The sequence below is a fragment of the Phycodurus eques genome, chromosome 8, assembly GCF_024500275.1.
Source record: "Phycodurus eques isolate BA_2022a chromosome 8, UOR_Pequ_1.1, whole genome shotgun sequence".
Taxonomy (NCBI): Eukaryota; Metazoa; Chordata; class Actinopteri; order Syngnathiformes; family Syngnathidae; genus Phycodurus; species Phycodurus eques.
Window position 1 is genome coordinate 2,688,404 of NC_084532.1, and position 16,674 is coordinate 2,705,077.

Genomic DNA, 16,674 nt, shown 5'->3' on the forward strand with positions numbered 1-16,674 from the left:
TTGCATTTTTAAATTTTATTTTATTTGAGTTGTCTCTACTGAGGAGAGGAGAACCTCCCGAGGAAAAGGATAGAATTGGACTTATTGTGCCTGATAAAGAAGAGGAAGGGATGGTCTGCTGTGAAGTGTTCCTCCCTCAGCATACAGAAAACTGCCATGCCAGCAGTGGCTGCAGCAGCCTCAGTGCCTTCCTCATTGACCTCTACAAAGGCCTTGTGGGCCACTGTGGATAGGGAAAGTCCTCCCTCGCCGTTCATTCCAGAAAGGTTGGCCTTCGCAGCACAAAACACATCTGTCATACCCAGTTCAGCCAAAGGTTCATTCAGCTCGTACTCTTCCTCCAGTTTGAACTTTGGCAGATGAACAAGAACTTCAGAGTGGATGTCCATGGTTTCTCTGTTGGTCCACTCATCTAGCTTCGCATGTGTAAGCTCCTTCTCCAGCTATAAGAAAATAAGAAAATAATACATACTTTACCTTGAGTTCAGATTCTGAAATACTGTAACACAGAAAAGGTGAAACCAACATACATCAGCATAACTAGTTAAAATGTGTTGTGTCAAAAGAGTATTGCCAGTAAATTTGGTGACATTCTGACCAACAAGCAGGCAATGTGGGTTAAGTGTCTTTCCCAGGGACACGACGACGACATGTGCTCGGCGGGGATACGAGCTGAAGACCTTCCAGTTGCAGGGCGTACACTTACCCTCTGCAGCACACCGTCCCAATATATATAATATTTATATGCTATATTATGTTTCAGTGGATATAAGGAGCCCTTCAAATGGCCATTTGTTTTGTGATATTCAAAAATGAGACTACGATAAACCATTTAAAAACTTTTCCCACCATTTTGTGACCTATAATCTGTACAATGCAATTGAATTTTTCCAAGTCTTATCAAGAGGGGAAGTAAACATAAACAACTGAAATAATGTGGTTAGTGTGCAAACCCTCATATGACTGAGATGTACCTGTGTTTCTGAATTAACCAATCACATTCAAACACGTTAAAGGGGTGTCAGCACAACAACAAACTTCAGAGGTTATAGAGCACAGCTGTCAAACTGGTGGGCCGTGAGAGTGGTGGCCCGACTTTGTGTTTCTTGCTAAAATACCAAAATTCCAAATTGGCTTCACTTTTAAAAAATATTGAGATATTGCAGGCATTTTTTTGTTTCCAACCCCACTTTAAAAATAAAATTGATTCATACTGTAGTTGAACAAACATTAATTTGTGTATATGTAATAATGTGAGGCAATCATACAATCATATGGCTTTGCAGCCATAACGGCCCTCCGAGTGGAACCATAACTGCGATGTGGCCCAAGACAAACATTTGTTTGACACCCCTGTTCTAGAGGCTTTTCCAGATTTTGTTGTTGTTGTTTACTATCAGAATCTTGAAGGTTTTATGGTAACACTGACTGCTATTTCAAACTTCTTAATTCCAAGCAAAACAGCCCCAAAGCATACTTCCATCACTGTGCCTCACAGTATGTATGATTTTCTTTTGGTAATGTGCATCGTAGGAATTATATAGCCAATAGGTTCAACCTTACTTTCCGCGGACCATGGCACATTTTGCCACGTGTGTTTGAGAAATTTTGAACAGGGGTGTGTAGACTTTTTATATCCACTGTATATTAGTGACAAATTTCTTTTTGAGCAACACTCAAATTTTTTCAGTGTTGCTATTCTAAGCAAAACAAAAAAAAAGCAATACTTACCAGTTTACTGGATCTAACCTTTTTTGCCATTTTTTTATTACTCTTGAATTGGGGAAATTTGAAAATGACATTATGAAATAAAACCCTTGTAATTCTAAGGTCAGTATTGTAGCGCATGACCTAACAATAGCGTTCGTGGTGACAAGCTAGCCGGCGCAATGACGATGAGATGATTTAACCCCAAATAATCTGAGAGCATTTGTTATTTCATGTTATTCCAGGCGGCACGGTGGACGACTGGTTCGAGCGTCTGCCGAACAGTTCTGTGGAGCGGGTTTCAATCCCCGGTCCCGTCTGTGTGGAATTAGCATGTTCTCCCCGTGTCTGCGTGGGTTTTCTCTGGGCACTCCGGTTTCCTCCCACATCCCAAAAAACATGCATTAATTGGAGACTCTAAATTGCCTGTAGGTGTGACTGTGAGTGTGAATTGTTTGTTTGTATGTGCCCTGCAATTGGCTGGCAACCAGTTCAGGGTGTAACCCGCCTCCTGCCCGATGATAGGCTCCAGCACGCCTGCAACCCTACTGCGGAGAAGTGGTTCAGAAAATGGAAAGAATGGATGTTATTTCAACCTGGTAACCCTTTACATACATCAGGACGCAAGAAGTTGCTCTCATTTTCAAAAATGTTGGTGAACCCTGATCTAAGTACTGTATCTTGCACCACAAACACTAAAGCTGTATTTTCGCTAAGCAGTTTCTCAGTTACAGAGGCTAGAAGTATTCTATACAACCCTGTTCAAATACCAGGTTTTTGTCATATAAAAAAATTAGACCAAAAATATTAATTTCTCAAATTTGTGATCTGTACAACTCAATTGAAAAAAAAAAAAATATTTTCGTGAGGGGAAGTAAAAATAAACAACTGAAATAATGTGGTTGAACAAGTGTGCGTCTTAAACAGGAACTGGGGATGTGGCATGTGATCAGAATTAAGAAATCACATTCAAACACTACGAGAACATCTAAACTTTATTTGGTGTTAATCAGAGGCACTTGGAGTGGTGACAGGTCTGTGCCGACTCCCATTTAACATGAGTTTGAATGTGATTGGTTAATTCTGTATATGGCCACCAAAGGATTTAATAAATGTTTTTATTGAGTTGTACAGGTTGTAGGTTCCATTAATGGTGAAAAAAGTTTTAAAAGAATTTGTCTTGGTGTTGTCTTTTTTTTTTAAAATCACAGTCACCTGCCATTTGAACAGGGGTGTACAGACTTTTTATATCCACTGTAAATTCAGATAGTTAGGTGGGATGGCAAGAGGCGCGTTGTCTGCATAAATTGTGTAACAACAAAGCAGCACGAAAGTGTGTCATACACCAATGAATTTAACAGAGATGATAGCTGGGCTGCAGTACAGTGGTGGGTGCTGACATTATCCATAAATAAGCATCACAAATGGTACTGCTTGGAGGAAACAATACTGTTCACACTGCACTGTTATGCTTTGAGTAGTTAGCACTCACCACTGTCGATTTGACTTCAGAGGGCCAAAGTTTTAAACGCGCACACGCACGTGTGACTAAAACGGACCAATCACGAGAGATGATCTCCGCGGCATTCTGTGCGTGGCGAGAAATTGTTCTGTGTGCGCGTCAAGTGCCGCACCGGGGCCGCGCAGCCCAATGCGTCGGTAATGTGACCAATGCGGGCGCTGTCGGCCGCGCGAACACGGGAGTACAAAGAGGCCTTAATTGTACCTAGTGGGTGGGGGCTCAGGTGGTCCAGGCACAGTGTTAAGGGGCCAGTGCCCACCCCTCAGAACTGCCACTCCTTGTGAGAGTTACAAATTGGATGGAATTATGGAGGAAGTTACTGTTAGGTTGTGTACCTTCAGCAGTGGCTCAGTGCCGTCAGTTGGCTCCTCTGGAAGTAGGATGATCATGCTGAGCTCATCGTCTATGTATGGCAGCTCCAGGATTTGCAGACCCAGCTCAGAGATGTAGTTGTAAGGCAGTTTCTTCATCAGATACATCATATTCACCGTTTCCGTCACATTCTGACAAACATCAAGAGATAAGAGAACTTTACATGAAATCACCCGTTATGATGGACACATTTTTGAGTGTCTTCCCACCACATTCCCAACAAGTTTCTTAATTGAAGGCTCGAAGTTATCCCAAGGGGTGAATATGAGTGTGAATCGTTGCTTGTCGATATGTGCACTGCAATTGGCTGGTGACCAGTCCAGGGTGTACCCTGCCTCTCGCTCAAAGTCAGGTGGGATTGGCACCAGTTCACCGGAGACACTAGTGATGATAAGTGATCCAGACAACAGAAATGAGTTTGCACCTGGTTGACTTTAAATGGCATCTCTTTGGTGTTTGCTGGATTGAAGCGGTGCTTCCAGTTGCCTTTGAAGTAGATGGCATTGACCAAAGCCAATCTTGTCATATTGCTGACAGTTCCTGGTTTGAGAAGATCTTTAATCTTATCTGAGTGGAAAAACGCAAAACAAAGCAACACAAATTTTACATTCATGACTTAGTACTGTATATGTACAGTATTCATTGTTTCAGAGGTCTTACTCTCTGTCTGCTGCTCCACCCAGCTGTTAATTTCTGCTCTGGAAGCCTCTGGAGCCCCGATGAAATCAACAGTTTGCAGATCTGCATTATAGTACTTCTGTGTGGTATCAAGGAATTGCTGCAAAGAAATAGTGGCTCATAAATTTAGTGTATAACTTTTCTGCTTCAATAACTGCCAGAACCCCTCAAAAACTCACAGATTGGAAATGGGAAGTCGTTTCTCCATAAAGACGATTGGCCAGTTTCAGGATGTAAGAAGCAGAGGGTGAATTGATGTCTGCATTAAGAGCTTGGAACTCTGCATGGACACATTCACCAGATCTAAATGACAGGGCCTAGGGGAGGGTTTTACAGCACAGACTTTTGTCTTGAATCAGAAACAATAATAAAGACTTAATTGAATGGAATAACTGATGTTTACCTGTGCCATCTGTGCAGCAGTCTCTCCTTTGGCCCCCAGGTAGACCATTGCTAAGGCTGAGCTGATGCTCAGCGGGGAGACAAAGATGTTTCCGGTAGGGTTTCTTTGGCTAAGGGTGCGGAGCAGCTCCAGAGCAAAAGTTGTATTTGAGATGCTGAGGGTGGCCATTGTTGATGGTGAAGTATTTTTCTACAATGAACAAGAGCTGAAAACACTTCTGAATAAATTACTTTGATTTTGCACCAAATTAGATTATCTGTTGTTGACATTGTTTCATTCAACATTCATTTTACTTAATTTATATGTCCATGTTGTCACACACCTCTAAGGCTAATAGTGAAGGGAAACTAGCAAGTTGTTGTTGATTCATAATTTCTTTCAACCCAAAAAGTGCAAAACTTCGCTTAGGGGGTTAAACTAAGTAACCTGTCATCTGAATACAGTATTAATATTTTTCAGCGTTCATAAACCAGTACTTCACTGAATTATATATAGTACTTACACAAATCAATGACAGTCAGTCAATACTAACTACAATTAAGGTGGCCAAGGAGTGTAACCACTCAAACACAGATACAAAATTACAAAGAGCTAATGTAATAGGAAGGGTAGGTAGCGATAATAAATTATATATACAAATACAAGTATGTATCTTCATAGATACATATAGTTTCATGTTTAAAAACATAAAGATAAATATATCGAGAATATATGAACATAATTATGATAAATTATAAAGTGTATTATTATGTTTGTGAGTGTGTGTTGATAAGTCTACATGTGTATGTATGTAAGTGTATTATAAAGTATTTTTAGATTGAAATATTTGATTGTAAAATCAATCAAATAATCATTGACTGTATATTAATTCATTTGTCTCTCTCCACTGACTCTCTCCCGCCCTTATTCGCTCTCCCTCTCTCCCTCTCTCTCTCTCTCTCTCTCTCTCTCTCTCTCTCTCTCTCTCTCTCACTATCTGTTTATATGCATGTACTGTATGTAGAAACAAACACTGTGGAGATACAACCCCGATTCCAATGAAGTTGGGACGTTGTGTTAAACATAAATAAAAACAGAATACAATGATTTGCAAATAATGTTCAACCTATATTTAATTTAATACACTACAAAGACAAGATATTTAACGTTCAAACTGATCAACTTTATTGTTTTTAGCAAATAATCATTAACTTAGAATTTTATGGCTATAACACGTTCCAAAAAAGCTGGGACAGGTGGCAAAAAAGACTGAGAAAATTGAGGAATGCTCATCAAACAGCTGTTTGGAACATCCCAGAGGTGAGCAGGCTAATTGGGAACAGGTGGGTGCCATGATTGGGTATAAAAGAAGCCTCCCTGAATTGCTAAGTCATTGAGATGCAAAGATGGGGCGAGGTTCACCTCTTTGTGAACAAGTCAGTGAGAAAATAGTCGAACAGTTTAAGGACAATGTTCCTCAACGTAGAATTGTAAGGAATTAAGGGATTTCATCATCTACGGTCCATAATATCATCAAAAGGTCCAGAGAATCTGGAGAAATCACTGCATGTAAGCGGCAAGGCCGAAAACCAACATTGAATGCCCGTGACGTTCGATCCCTCAGGCGGCACTGCATCAAAAACCGACATCAATGTGTAAAGGATATCACCACATGGGCTCAGGAACACTTCAGAAAACCAATGTCAGCAAATACAGTTCGGCGCTACATCCGCAAGTGCAACTTGAAACTCTACTCTGCAAAGCAAAAGCCATTTATCAACAACACATCGAAACGCCGCCAGCTTCTCTGTGCTCGGCCCATCTTAGATGGATTAATGCAAAGTGGAAAAGTGTTCTGTGGTCCGACGAGTCCACATTTCAAGTTGTTTTTGGAAATGGGCCAAAGAGGAAGAGAACCATCCGGACTGTTATGGACGCAAAGTTCAAAAGCCAGCATTTGTGATGGTATGGCGCTGTGTTAGTGCCAATGGCATGGGTAACTTACACATCTGTGAAGGCACCATTAATGCTGAAAGATACATACAGGTTTTGGAGAAACATATGCTGCCATCCAAGCAACGTCTTTTTCATGGACGCCCCTGCTTCTTTCAGCAAGACAATGCCAAACCACGTGTTACAACAGCATGGCTTCGTAGTAAAAGTGTACGGGTACAAGACTGGCCTGCCTGCAGTCCACACCTGTCTCCCGCTGCAAATTTGTGCCGCATTATGAAGCATAAAATATGACAACGGAAACCCCAGACTGTTGAACAGCTGAAGCTGTACATCAAGCAAGAATGGGAAAGAATTCCACCTACCAAGCTTCAACAATTAGTGTCCTCAGTTCCCAAACGTTTATTGAATGTTGTTAAAAGAAAAGGTGATGTAACAGTGGTAAACATGACCCTGTCCCAGCTTTTTTAGAACGTGTTGCAGCCATAAAATTCTAAGTTGATGATTATTTGCTAAAAACAATAAAGTTGATCAGTTTGAACATTAAATATCTTGTGTTTGTATTGTCGATCCATCCATCCATTTTCTGAACCGCTTCTCCTCACTAGGGTCGCAGGCGTGATGGAGCCTATCCCAGCTATCATCGGGCAGGAGGCAGGGTACACCCTGAACTGGTTGCCAGCCAATCGCAGGGCACATATAAACAAACAAACAACCATTTGGACTCACATTCACACCTACGGGCAATTTAGAGTTGTCAATTAACCTAGCATGCATGTTTTTTGGATGTGGGAGGAAACCGGAGTGCCCGGAGAAAAACCCACGCAGGCACGGGGAGAACATGCAAACTCCACACAGGCGGGGCCGGGGATTGAACCCCGGACCTCAGAACTGTGAGGCAGACGCTCTAACCAGTAGTCCACCGTGCCGCCATCTTTCTATTGTATTCAATTAAATATAGGTTGAAAATGATTAGCAAATCGTATTCTGTTTTTATTTATGTTTAACACAGCGTCCCAACTTTATAGGAATTGGGTTGTAGAACAGAATACAGTTTATTTCCATTTGTATAAATTAAAAACAGGTACATTGAAATTGTTGTACGTGTCCCTGAGTAAGTGGTTGTACTTGTAAACAAATTGGATACAATTGGATTACAAATTCTGATACTACTTCTCTGACTGCAATGGCTATTTACACTACTACTACTACTACTACTACTACTACTACTACTATTACTGCATTATCCTGTTCAACTATGCTTCAGTTACTATTCATCTTCTGGTATTTGCTTGTCCAGCTGCAAGTTGACATTAGTGTTTTCCTCGTAGTCAAGTACTGTACTTAGTGATGCTCTCATAGAGTGAAGCTCTCAACAAGATTTAATAATGGAAAAAGAGCCAAAAACTACTATTATCTACAGTATGAATGGTTATTCCCAGTTCCATGGTTGTGATTGCACAATGTCAGTATCTTGTTTCTTGCGCTGTCCACAAACATGGAATGAACTGACACCTTGCCCCCAACCAGCTTAGCATCGCCGTAGGCACGAAGCACAAATGGGAGTTTCGTATCCACCTATTCTTCATATCTATGTGGAAAATTATCTGCCATCAAATGTCAAATGGAGACAAACATACAGTATTTATTATTTAACGTTCATGTTTTGGTCAGCTAATTATAAGGTATATGTTCTCTGAGCTGAATCTGATTGATGCATGCAGGCCAAAGTTGAATCGCTTACTTAGCCATTAAAATATATTGTAATTTGATTTAAATGAATCAGAATGTGTATTGCTTTGCGCTTTGTGGAAACATGCTTTACCTCGGTATCAATCTATCCAAATATTAGCCACAGTACACCATTTTGTTGGTTGACTGACAAAGCTGTTCTCCATGAAACAATATTCTACACTCTGATAGAAGTCAATATGGATCGATTTACAACCTTAAATATATGAACAATAGGTAGCTACAACACTCCCATTTGAGCTGCGTGCCTACAGCAATGTAAAGCTATTGGGAGCAAAGCGTTGGCAGATTCCAGGTTTGTGAGCAGCACAAAAACCCAAATAACAAGGCCGGAATTGTGCTACATACAGTTGCACAAAATGTGGGACAATCACAACAAGGGAACTGGTAATAACCTTTCAAAGACAAACATATTTTTGGAGTTATTCTTTCAAATGTTCTGTTTTGATATTACACACGTTGGCATTGACAAACAAAGTAACCTAATGAAAATGAATTGAGAAATTAGCAAATTATGACTTATTTTCAATGTTCGTGCATTGCTTTTGATGGGAATGTGGCCCCCACCAACATGACCGCTATTTAGGCATATAGGTTATCAAGGCTGCTGCAGCTCACTGGTGTATCTAGTTTTCTTGTTATATCTGTTTTACAACAAGTTAGGACATTAGATTTACACAGCGTCATACAACCACTTCCTGTATTGACACTTTTACTCAGATTCACTCTTTGTAAATTTGTTTTATAGTTTTGTAAAAATTTGAAAAAACTAAATTTTGTACATAAATACCACATTAATTTCATAATGGCAGAGAGACAAGATGAAAAGAGAATGGGGTTTCAAGTAAAGTACAGGATTATACATACATTTCATATTTTACTTTAGCCAATAGAGGGATGTTCAAAATTGTTTCTCCAAGGGCCACACACAGTAAAAATCGAAAGATGCAAGGGCCACTTTGAAATTCTTCAACTTTAATTTATTAAACACGCTAAAATTAATCAGTCAAGCGAATAAGTTGTTTAAATATTGCAGCTATTTTTTTAAAATTATTACATCACAGCTTTCTGTTGAAGGCGATAAAACAAATAGTTTAGGATTTTTCAAGATTTTGGAGTAGTCACCAGCCCTGTATCCAAGTAGATTAGAATCGCCCCTGCACTGAACCGCAGCCGAATCCCATGTCCCCATTTAAAACCAAAGCAAGAACAATCTTTGGTAAACTATCCATTTTTAAAGCAGTTACTTGAGGATCATTAATGTAATATGCTCAAAAATCAGACCTCGACACGGAGCAGAAAGTGGAAGAAACCATCTATGTTTTGCATAATGAACTATCCTTATTCACCTTATTGTTATAAAGATAAATATTGTTACCATTGTAGTTGTAAATATTTTATTTAAATCTTTGCAAATCTAGAAAAGCACTACCGGTATATAAAATATATTTATTAGTAGTATTTGTAGTCCCCACAACCATAACCCCCCTTCCCTCCCGTGGGTTTAATCAAAAGGGTGATCGTTTCCAGTAAAACAATACAAAGTTGCTGCAAACAGGAAATGGATGGGGAGGCAGAAGGACAAGCAAGTAACCATTACAAAGATTGTGGCTGTTGACTGACCAAAATAAATGTTTCAAGTACTAGTAGGCTATCGCAGGTAGTAAAATTAACACGGAAATGAGGCTCACTACAACAGTTAACGATGGCGTGTATGTTGAACACACAACACTGTCAACTTCTGTATTGTACTATTGCCTTTTCAGTTTGGATCGTCACGTTACCTGGTTGTCTCCAACCACTGCCGCTGCAGTCACTACGTGCAAGGTAAAAGCAGACAAAGCTCCACCGAAATCCCCCAAACGGATCCAATCTGTCCAGAGGTGGGGTTGTGAATTAAATTCACGCTCCCGCGCCGTGACTCATTTATATACAAAGTGTGTTTGGACAGCAGCGTGTGGGTGGAACGCGTGACTGGGCGATAAGTCACTGTGCAACAATACAAGGCATTATATAGGAACAAAGTCAACAGTGAGGTCAAACGACATTGCTGTTCGTTGCACGTAAGATAAGAGCAATAAGATTTGTCAGCCCTAACGACAACGCTGCTTTTCCAGACAAACACACCCACCGACAGTTCTTATTGAATAATAATACATCGCTTCAAAAGTTATTTTAAGACAAAGTCAGTGGTATTTTGGAGAAAATGTATCTCCCTACATTTAGACAGGTACTCACAATCTCTACTTAAAATTAGAAGTGTAAAATGTAATTAAGTCCAGACTTTGAAATGTACTTAACATAAGTAAAAATTAAATTTTACTATCAATTATGAACAACACCTATTTTGTGTCTATACTCTTATTAACTTGCATAGTGCTCTAACAGAAAAGAGGGGGGGGGGGAAAGGCTAGATAGCATTGGCTCAGTTGTTCCCCTTTGCTAACAAAGTAAAAATGAAAAACAAAAACAAATGCTGAATGAGCTAATAACAACGAAAATACGTTTTACTTTTATGTGTTTTTTGAACAACGAGGATGGAGACTATCTTGCGTCTCTGAATCTGTTGTGTCATCGTGATTAATACTCCTTGGTTTACGTTCCTCCAAGGTGCTGCTGTGCCTGTTATTACCTCCTCTTTATAAGTCCCCAAGATCTCAATCAATCAAGATCTAAACCGCAGTTAACTATACCTCTTGGTGTTTTTTTTTTAATGTTGTGTCATCATCAGCCGAGTTTGAAAAAATAACAATCCCATTTTGACAAAGTAAGAAGTAGAAAGCATCGCTATCTGTTTTCAAATGTAGGGAGTAAAAGTCAGCCATCAGAAATATACAAAAGGAGTCAAAAAGTAATGAGCCCAATTTAATTTTACGCAATAATAATTGAAATTTGTCATGTTTGGAAACATGTATTCAGGGTGATTTACGGTAGAGATTCCAGCTTGTCTCACTCATCCTGCAGACTTACAGCATAGCCTTGGCAACCATGATAAACATTTCTGGTTTATGGCAACCTTTGGACCTCAGACATCTGTTACATAACCAGCATCATGTAACGTGACTCACAAAGTCATGGGAGAAGTTTGCCTTGAAAACTTTGCAAGAAGTACTCTCAGAAAGGTATTGAACACATACTGTATGGGCTTCTTCGGTTTATTGATTAATGTTATTTTTGAAAATAACATTCGTGTGAATTGTGTTCATTAACATTTGTGTTAATTGCTCTGCATTCACACAATTATCTTGGTTAGATAGAGGAATAGTAATGGCTTGAGCTAAGAATGTATTATAGAGTTTGCGTTATCTGTCTCACACATTTCACTTTTGTAAACATTAACTGTGTCACATCTAACTGATTTGAGACAGTAAGTCTTTTCAAAAGTTAAATCCCTTTCATGTACATTTCTGAATATTGCTCACAAATTACTAGACAGAGTCATTTAAAAATTTGTTTGATTCCACCATTTTATGCATTCTGTTCAATTCTTCTGGGATGTTTTATAAACAGCTTGAATTAGGTCAAAAAGCTGTATGTCAAATTATAAATAAAAAAGTGAAACAAAATATAATGAAATCAGTGTATTAAATTAAACTGGAACCTTTTATGCAGTTTGTGCATGACAAAACTATTGCAATGGTGCCACATACAGTATTTCTACATAAAGTGCTTATTAAACAACAAAAGCCAGAAATAAGTTATTAACAGTAGTATACTCATGTTTACGTTAAAGGAATTGACAGAAAGGCTAAGGAGGAAACAGGAAATTGTAATCTTCACTTTTACAGGATGCTGGAATTTTATTTCATTCTTATGGGATAGCATTACATCGGTATTTGCTTTGTGTAAAAAAAACAAAAAAAAAACAAAGCGGCATATGTAGTGTGATGTACAACCCCAATTCCACTGAAGTTGGGATGTTGTGTTAAACATAAATAAAAACAGAATACAATGATTTGCAAATCATGTTCAACCTATATTTAATTGAATACACTACAAAGACAATATATTTAATGTTCAAACTGATAAACTTTATTGTTTTTAGCAAATAATCCTTAATTTAGAATTTTATGGCTGCAACACGTTCCAAAAAAGCTGGGACAGGGTCATGTTTACCACTGTGTTACATCACCTTTTCTTTTAACATTTAATAAATGTTTGGGAACTGAGGACACTAATTGTTGAAGCTTTGGAGGTGGAATTCTTTCCCATTCTTGCTTGATGTGCAGCTTCAGCTGTTCAACAGTCCGGGGTGTCCGTTGTCGTATTTTAGGCCTCATAATGCACCACACATTTTCAATGGGAGACAGGTCTGGACTGCAGGCAGGCCAGTCTAGTACCCGCACTCTTTTACTACGAAGCCACGCTGTTGTAACACGTGTAGAATGTGGTTTGGCATTGTCTTACTGAAATAAGCAGCGGCGTCCATGAAAAAGACATTGCTTGGATGGCAGCATATGTTTCTCCAAAACCTGTATGTACACAGATGTATAAGTTACCCATGCAATTGGCACTAACACAGCACCATACCATCACAGATGCTGGCTTTTGAACTTTGTGTCCATAACGGTCCGGAGGGTCTTTTCCTCTTTGGCCCGGAGGACACGACGTCCACAGTTTCCCAAAACAATTTGAAATGTGGACTTGTCAGACCACAGAACTTTGCATCAGTCCATCTTGAGCTCGGGCCCAGAGAAGCCGGCGACATTTTTGTGTGTTGTTGATAAATGGCTTTTGCTTTGCATAGTAGAGTTTCAAGTTGCACTTATGGATGTAGCGCCAAACTGTATTTGCTGACATTGGTTTTCTGAAGTGTTCCTGAGCCCATGTGTTGATATCTTTTACACATTGATGTCGGTTTTTGATGCAGTGGCGACTGAGGGGTCGAAGATCACGGGCATTCAATGTTGGTTTTCGGCAATCAAAGCAGTGATTTCTCCAGATTCTCTGAACCTTTTGATGATATTATGGACCGTAGATGATAAAATCCCTAAATTCCTTGCAATTGTACATTGAGAAACATTGTCCTTAAACTGTTCGACTATTTTCTCACGCACTTTTTCACAAAGAGGTGAACTTCACCCCAGCTTTGCTTGTGAATGACTGAGCAAGTCAGGGAAGCTCCTTTCATACCCAATCATGGGACCCACCTGTTCCCAATTAGCCTGTTCACCTGTGGGATGTTCCAAACAGGTGTTTGATGAGCATTCCTAAACTTTCTCAGTCTTTTTTGCCACCTGTCCCAGCTTTTTTTTTAACGTGTTGCAGCCATAAAATTCTAAGTTAATGATTATTTGCTAAAAACAATAAAGTTGATCAATTTGAACATTAAATATCTTGTCTTTGTAGTGTATTCCCTTAAATATAGGTTGAACATGATTTGCAAATCATTGTATTCTGTTTTTATTTATGTTTAACACAATGTCCCAACTTCATTGGAATTGGAGTTGTAGTACAACAGCATTGTCCAACAGTCTGCCTGCTCAGCCACAATTCTGGGATGCTCTATCTATCAACGTGTTGTTGTCGGTTCTGGTCTCCTTGAAGTGACCACTGAGCCCTTGGCCCTGGTGCTGCTGAAAAAAATCTGCTGGCCATCTCCATTTCTTGCATTCATGGGGGGTGGGGGGGGCAGCGTTGATGATGGAGGGCCCTAAGCAGGCACTTAGTTGACCTGTGCGTCAAACCTATTCTGGGTGTCTGATAACAGGTCTCGCTCTCTCCTCGAGTTGATTTGGTTCCCAACACAAACATAATACTCGTTGGATAGCACGTTGTGTCAAGGGAGGGTGGCACTTAGCATGCTGGCAACACATGGACCAACACCATAGCCGCACAACATCACACCGCAGCATTTCAGATGAGGACAAAAACACGAAATGTGGTACAGCCCAGCAGCCTATACTTTATACTTATACTCTATACTTTGACGAATATAGGTTGTTCTACAGTACTTTACTGATGAAACTGAACACAAAATAAACACCTGCGTACTCTTGGCACCTTGCTCACACTTGACATTTTCCTTCTCGTCATAGATATGTATTTTGAAACCAAACTCAGTACATCCATAATTGTGGAATTAGTTACTGCTTGACGCGAAGATCACAGATCAGTTCTTCACCAAATTTTGAGTAAAACGATTACAGGCTGCCTTTCTTTTTTTGAATTAATTATTTACCCGTCTTGGCATCAACTCGAAGAATAAAGTTGAAGACTTTAATTATAAAACCCATAATTTAAGATAACAGTACAGTACACTATTTATGAAATCTAAGATCCTAGCAGACTGCTAACAGCTCTTGTCCCGCCATAATCATTAACAAATCCTGTTTCCCTGCTTGATCAATAATAGTTCCAATAATGTACTTTTAGTTGATGCAGTCCTATATACCATTTATGTTTGTTACCATGTTTTTGCTAACCTATAGTAGAACGGTAGCACACTAATAGTAGTTTTCAGAATGTTCACTATGTTATGGTTGACAAGAAGAGGGTGGCTCCCTTATCTACTTCTTTATGGCCGTGAGATAACAGTCTACCATGTTGGTACCAGCAACTGCAGAGTACAACTGGGTTGCAGCCTGGTTGTGTTTGCTTGTGTGATAATTTGTCTTTTTCTTTTTTTTTTTTTTTAACTTACTTTGCCTTTGTCATGCAGACACATGCGCCTGCAAACAGTTTTATATTCAGAAACAGTGGTTTACAGTATGTGATCTGATTCTCCTGGGGCCCAAATTATTAAACAAATAAAAGGCTTTATCCCCTAAAGCCTGCCCACAGAGCTGAGGCAGCTGCGACATGAGAGGCCACAGAGGGAAATATTAGTCTGAATAAGGTGGGGGTGTGGAAAAAATACAAAGGCAAATTAATAGATGCCATGTGATGAGCAGGTTGTTCCACAACAATGATTGTATATCAGTGCAAAGCCAAGGTTTATTAGCTTACCTGTACTGTACTATGAATTTTTGTGATTAAATATAACAGGACCCTGAGCTGTCCTTTAAATTATGAATTGTAGGAAACTTTGAAGCTCTTTGCGGGTGGAGGGGATGGGCTGGTTGGTGACTGCTTGGATCTGGTCTTGTTGTAACTGTCCTTTGGCAATGATGTATCCTAAGAAGTGTACGGAGGAGAGATGGAATTCACATTCACACACAAACAGTTTGTTCTCGAGTAGGCATTGGAGGACTTGGCAGACGTGTCGGCGATGTTCCTCGGGAGAGCGGGAGAAGATGAGGATATCGTCTAAGTAGATAAAGACGAATTGGTTGAGCATATCACGAAGGACGTTGTTAATGAAGGTTTGAAAAACTGCAGGGGGATTGGTTAACCCAAAGGGCATGACAAGGTATTCGAGGTGATCGAGGGGTGTATTGAAAGTGGTTTTCCATTCGTCCTCCTCTCTAATGCGTATAAGATGGTAGGCGTTGCGCAGGTCCAATATTTTGGTGAATATTTGGGCGTCGCAGAGGGGGTCGAAGGAAGGGTCTATGAGAGGCAGTGGGGCTGTCATTGAGGCCTTGAAAGTCAATGCAGGGGCGAAGAGTGGTGTCTTTTTTTTATAAACAAAGAAGCCGGCCCCCACAGGGAAAGAAGAGGGTTGGATCAGTCTGGAGGCAAGGGACTCACGGATATAATTTTCCATGGCGGGAAAGGTTATAGAGGCGGCTGGAGTGGAGATGGGCTCCAGGCAGCAGGTCAATGGCGCAGTCATAGGGGCGGTGGGGAGGAAGTGAGATGGCAAGGTCCGTACTGAAGACAGGAGAGTGGTCGTGGTATTCTTCCAGAACCCAGGAGAGGTCGACAGGTGCGGCAGGTGGCTGAGGTTTGCTGGAGGGCGGAACGGCCGAAAGAAGACAATGGGAATGACAGAAAAGACTCCACCCAGTGATCGATAGGTGGGTCCAATCGATGGCGGGGTTGTGCTTCTTGAACCAGTGGATACCGAGAACTAATGGAGTGTCTGGGGAAGGAATGACAAAAAGTTGGATGGTTTCCTGGTGATTACCTGAGATGAATAGAGTGCATGGAGCTGGTGGGTGACCGGGGAGATGAATCGCCCATCCAGGGCTGTAACCTTTTTAGGAAAAGGGAAGTGTTCAAGGGAAAGCTGGAGCTGACGTGGCAAACCCTCATGGATAAAGTTGTCATCTGCACCGGAGTCAACAAGGGCTGTGATAGGGGTATTGCGATCGGGGCTAAGGATACACGAAGGAATGGTCATACGGAAAGGAGAGCTAGGAGTTGTGAATGTGAGTGCAAATGGTTGTTTGTTTCTATGTGCCCTGTGATTGGCTAGCGACCG

General features: G+C 40.3%; 1 protein-coding gene across 2 annotated transcripts; it reads right to left on the reverse strand.

The window, feature by feature from the left end:
* LOC133406705 (leukocyte elastase inhibitor-like) lies at positions 1–10,277 on the reverse strand. Of its 2 annotated transcripts, none has more exons than XM_061684529.1 (7): positions 10,151–10,277; positions 4,683–4,871; positions 4,459–4,596; positions 4,262–4,379; positions 4,026–4,168; positions 3,565–3,732; positions 1–443 (listed from the first exon to the last, which is right to left on the reverse strand). In XM_061684529.1, exons 2-7 carry the CDS (start codon positions 4,848–4,850, stop codon positions 36–38), a joined length of 1,143 nt encoding a protein of 380 aa, XP_061540513.1. In that variant the 5' UTR covers positions 4,851–4,871; positions 10,151–10,277; the 3' UTR covers positions 1–35. The 2 variants fall into 2 exon arrangements, with proteins under 2 accessions (XP_061540513.1, XP_061540512.1); XM_061684528.1 differs by having other exon boundaries at positions 4,683–4,887; positions 10,151–10,242.
* Positions 10,278–16,674: the final 6,397 nt, after the last annotated feature.

What these genes read in the sequence shown, in the direction of transcription:
- LOC133406705 (XM_061684529.1), bottom strand. Translation starts at nt 4,850, where the DNA reads ATGGCCACCCTCAGCATCTCAAATACAACTTTTGCTCTGGAGCTGCTC. An exon ending in TGCCATTTAAAGTCAACCAG is followed by an intron (nt 3,733 to 4,025) that starts GTGCAAACTCAT and finishes GATGTTTGTCAG; the next exon opens with AATGTGACGGAAACGGTGAA. An exon ending in GCACTGAGCCACTGCTGAAG is followed by an intron (nt 444 to 3,564) that starts GTACACAACCTA and finishes ATTTTCTTATAG; the next exon opens with CTGGAGAAGGAGCTTACACA.